The following is a 5,270-nucleotide window of genomic DNA, read 5'->3' on the forward strand; positions in this document are numbered from 1 at the left end:
TTTGTATTGGAACCTAAACCGGACCCAAACACGAATCAACCCAAACCCAAACCCAAACCTGATTTCCTACCCAAACTGACAAGAAGCCAGTTCTGGTATGGACCCGTTCCTGGTATCATTGTTGTCTTTTTATGTCAACTTTAAATGATTGGTTAGTATGGAAAATTTCTTTTATATTTAGATTTTAGCATTATTTAGAATAACTGATGAACTTTTCATTTGTTAGCATGTATACTTTTCTTAATAAATTTTATTTTTTTTGATAGGCAAGCTGGAGTTAACCCGAACTATTTGATTTATTTAAGTGTGCAAATGCATCGGATTTTGTTAGTCTTCCAGTATGGACCCATCATATGAAACTTCTTAAGAAAGTATCTCGAGAAATCTAAAGTAACAAATTCGGCGTATTTCCCAATTTCTATTCAAATTCAAACCAATACCTTTTAATCAGCTCAGTTGTACACTTGGATCCAGATCAGATTGGACCATTTACAACTGAGGATATTTGGATCCAAATTTGCGGCCCTTATCCGACCCGTTCGTAGCCCCTAAAATCCGTACTGGCTCCAATGATTTTCTATTCGACCATTTACCCCAAAATTTGATGCAGAAATAAAGAGAAGAACTCATTACCATAAGTCAACCCCCAGGTATAGAGAGATGAGACCAGATCTCAGCCGTGGATCTAACGCCTTCATCCAACGTAAATGAGGATGGCGCTCATGTGAACACTACTAACGGCCACCCCCAACGGAACCAACCCCGACCACGACGACCTTGACCCCTTCTCTCTCTCTCTCTCTCTCTCTGCGTCTCCTCCCCTCCCTCCCTCGACGATCTTACCGGTTTCCGATCGTCCCTCGTGTTCTCCGGCAACGGATACAATAAATCGACGGTGGGAAGGATCCGGTTTCCGATAACCCTTCCTGTTCTCCGGCGACAGATTCAAGAAATCGTGGGAGGGCGTAGGATCCGGTTTCCGATCATCCGTCGCGTTCTCCGGCGTCGGATTCAATATATCGACGGTTGGAGGATCCTGTCTTCAGTCATTCCTCGCGTTTTTCGTTAGCGAAGTCAAGAAATTGACGGCAGAACATCCAGTTTCCGATCATCTCTCGCGTTCTCCAGCGACGTAAATCGACCTTCGAAAAGGCGTAGGATCCGGTTTCCGATCAGCCATCACATTGTCCATCGACGGATTCAAGAAATCGGCGGAGGACCGGTTCCCGATCTTGACGGTGCGAAAGGCGTAGGATCCGGTTTCCGAGCGTCCCTGCGGATTGAAGAAACCGACGGCGGGGAAGGCTAGGATCCGATCGGCCCCGATCATCCCTTCCATCCCTGCAAAACCCTAGAATTCGGAGGAGAGAGAGAGAGAAGAAAATGGAGTGCCTTCCGGTGGAGGTGATCGGCAACATCCTGTCGCGTGTGGGTGCTGCGCGCGATGTCGTGGTGGCGTCGGCGACGTGCCGGAAGTGGCAGGAAGCCAGCCGGAACCACCTGCGCGCCCTATCCTTCGACTCCGCGGACTGGCCGGCTTACCGCGAGCTCTCCGCGAGCCGGCTGGAGATCCTCATCACCCAGACCATCTTCCAGACGAAGGGCCTGCAGAGCCTCTCGATCTCAATGGCCGACGTCGCCAACGAGTTCTCGGCTGCCCCCGTCATCGCCTGGCTCATGTACACCCGCGACTCCCTCCGCTCCCTCCTCCACCTCGTCCGCACCGCCCCTCCCGTCAACGTCCTGGAGAGGTGCGGCCGCTCCCGGCTGGAGGCCCTCGTCCTTGGCTTCACCTCCATCTCCGGCGTTGAGCCGAGCTACCAGCGGTTCCCCTGCCTCCGGTCCCTCGCCCTCCACAGCGTCAGCGTCTCCGCACTCGACCTCAGCCTCCTCCTCTCCGCCTGCCCCAGCATCGAGTCCTTCTCGCTCGTGAGCCCCGACATAGCCATGTCCGACTCCCAGGCCACCATGGAGCTCAGCAGCCCCACCCTCAAGCGGATCTACGTCGAGGCCATCAGCCTGGACAAGTTCGTTCTCGAGGCCGATTCCCTCGAGTCCTTGCACCTCAAGGACTCCACGCTCGAGTACTTCGAGCTCGTCGGCAGGGGCGGGCTCAGGCATCTCAGGTTCGACGACGTGAGCGTCATCCATCTGGACATCGGCGAGACCGCGGATCACCTGGAGGTCGTCGACGTGAACGACTTCACGATCGTCTGGCCGAAGTTCTACCAGACGATAACGAGGTCGGCGAAGCTGAGGCGGCTCCGCCTCTGGGGGGTGGTGTTCGACGTCGAGGACGAGGCCTTGGACGTGGAGACGATCGCAGTCTGCTTCCCCAGATTGAGCCACCTCTCGCTGAGCTACGAGACAAGGGACGGCATGGTGCATTACGGGGTGCAGGGGTCGACGATGCTGGAAAATGTCGTGGCTCTGGAGTTGGGGTCGACGGTGATCAGCGAGTTGTTCACGGAGTGGGTGGCGGGGCTTCTCGAGAGGTGCCCGAATCTTAAGAAGTTGGTCATCCATGGAACCATCTCAGAGATGAAGACCCGTGAGGAATGCCAGACGTTGGCGGGTTTCACTTCTTCCATCGTTCGGCTCATGAGGAAGTACATTAACGTTGATGTGCAGTTTGAGTACCAATAGTTCAAACGTTAGTAGGGCGGGAATTGCTCGATTGTTCAAGCCCAAATGAATTTAGAGTTCCATATTCAATGCGATTGACGTTCTCTGAGAATTTGATCTGATCCAAGTTACAAGTTTTGATTATATTGGAGTTGTGTTTATCTCAGGTGCTATCATGAGCCTCGACATCATTGTCAGCTCGGTATTGCGTCATTGTTTTTTCTGTTAGATTCATAGGTGATGTAAATCAATCGATTCTTTATTTGTATAGATATGAACATTCGATTCCTTCACATTATTAGTTTATTGATTCAATAATTCTTGTCTCTAATGATTTTGATGGCTTTTGATGTGGATGTCCAATCAGGTGACCGTCATCTTTTGGAAAACTCTCTTCTTTCTTTTCTTCCTCTGGTGTGGATTGTTTCTGAACTTGTGTACAAGTCCTGCTAGTTAATTTAACTCTTGCTGTCTTGTAAAGAGGTTGAATTTATTGTACTTCCGTGCCTGTTGTTTTGTCTCTCAACAAATGCCTTGCCTTGCTCCGTTGAGTTGCTTTTTCTTCATTGCTTTGCTTTCCTTTCCCGTTTTGTTTTTTGTTTTTTTATATATTTTCTGCTGATCATTCTTACTGTGGAGTCCACATGGCATGTATAGTATGCTTATATTTGAGTGACAACTCATTTCCTGGTTGGGTAGCTCGAATATATTTACTGCAAGAACTTTCCAAGCCCATTGCAATTCCGTCATTAGATATCTTTAAGTGGATCTGTCTTTCTACAAGTCAGAGATCTCAATAGGTTTCAGATGTTTAAGAGATAATGCTTGTCTATCTTGATAATAATTAGTTGAAACCCTTTTCAGAACAAAGTCCCACTTAAAAAATATGTTTGCTAATCATGATCATTTGCAGATTCATGGTCAGGGTGATTATCACTCAGGATGTAGAGAATGTTCTCTTTCCCCTATACGTTGTCAGAACATAATACAGCCATATATATTGATTCTGTTGAATAAGGTTATGTTATCATATATTAAAAAAGAACAATGGAGCATCAGTTTATGACAAACCCATTCCGTCATGGATGAGAGTTATAGAGAAAACATAAGTCACCTAATTTGATCAACAAATTTTGCTGAGGATCATGATCGTCAAATTTCCTGCATATTCCATCTTGTTGTGTTACAGTGTTCTTGTTGTCATAGGTATTTGTCGTAATAGATATGCCACTCTAATTATCCTAGTATATAAGGGAGATTTTTATGTGCTTTGAGTATTTGTCATTTGTTTTGCATGCCTCAAATAAGCAAAGATGAGAGATGGAATGGAATAATTATAGACAGGTCATGTGGTTTTGAACAGAGTTACCAGAAGCTTCTTATATAGGTGGAAAGCCCGCTTTCCAGAAACTCGCTTTGGAAGCGCGATACTCCTGGCTTTCGAAACTTGACGAGAATCTTGATTCTTCTACACTTCATTTATTCTTATTATATGTCCTCTCACTCTACTTTTCATGTTTTTTATGTGTTTCCTCTCTACCTTCTCACTCACTTGCATGTGCTTTCTCTAAATTGGCAGTCATCATTTTTAGATTTTGTTAGAAATTTAATTCTTACACTAAAAAATCATGAAATTTAAGAATAGTCACTTTTATTTTATTTTTTATTTGTGTTCCATTTCGATTTCCATTCTTCTCATATTACTTTTATTTATTTCTGGCTTCCTGCTTCCTATACATTTTAAAATGCATCGCTTCTCGCTTCCGCTTCCCGTTTCCGCTTCCTAGTTTGGCAACTTTGATTCTGAGATCATCTTTTTAATTTGCATCAAACTGTCTGATGTTGGTAGAAGATGATGGAGCATTGTCAGGGTTAACCAGAATTAATTGCCCCCCTTTATAGGAGTTCATTTAAAAAACATAAGATCATTTTGACTATTTCTTAGTGGTGGGCCTTCAAAGGCTGCATGAACTACAAAACTCTAAGTAACTAAATACATGATTTGGTTTGGTAAATTGCAGTGATACAGAGTTTAACAATACGGTAACAGTACAACTTGCCATCAGCTTCTTGGAGATGTCAAATAAAATATTTGTAGTTAAAGTCTCATAGGCACAAATCCTGCACCTAGTTGCAGTCTCCTTGTCGACCTTCTTCGTTTGGTTGCAATACGAAGGAAGCACAAGCACACACACTAGAGTGGAAGGCGCAACTCTAAATTGTCTTATTTCATTAAGAAAAGATATACAAGAGAGTACCCTCTTTATTGACTTACATTACAAGAAAACATTATAAAGATTGAAATACCTCTAAGAAAGAAAAGAACAGGAAAGAAACAATAAAAAACTATGTACAATAAAAAGACATATCAAATATAAAAATACCAGCTATGCCCCCAAGACACAACCTACTCACTATATTCACAGACCTAACAGTTGCTGAATTAGGTTGACTAGTCCGCACCTACTGATGAGGACGTATATCAATTTTTTTTCAAGACAGCAAATAAAAGGGGTGGGGGGCAGGAATGGTGCAGAACCCTATCCCTGCCCCCCCCCCCCCCCCCCTCCTCTCTCTCTCTCTCTCTCTCTTCTTTTTCTTTCCACTCTTCTCTCTTTCTTATCTCTTGTCTCCCTCACACCATC

At 45.0% G+C, this 5,270-nt stretch overlaps 1 protein-coding gene across 1 annotated transcript; it reads left to right on the plus strand.

Annotated features, from left to right (window-relative positions):
* Window positions 1-810: 810 nt before the first annotated feature.
* On the plus strand, window positions 811-3,014 carry LOC149816970 (F-box/RNI-like superfamily protein). Its single transcript, XM_089987765.1, has one exon. The coding sequence runs from the start codon at window positions 1,384-1,386 to the stop codon at window positions 2,644-2,646; it is 1,263 nt and encodes a 420-aa protein (XP_089843891.1). The 5' UTR covers window positions 811-1,383; the 3' UTR covers window positions 2,647-3,014.
* Window positions 3,015-5,270: the final 2,256 nt, after the last annotated feature.

The sequence above is a fragment of the Nuphar pumila genome, chromosome 14, assembly GCF_984573655.1.
Source record: "Nuphar pumila chromosome 14, dmNupPumi1.hap1.1, whole genome shotgun sequence".
NCBI lineage: Eukaryota > Viridiplantae > Streptophyta > Magnoliopsida > Nymphaeales > Nymphaeaceae > Nuphar > Nuphar pumila.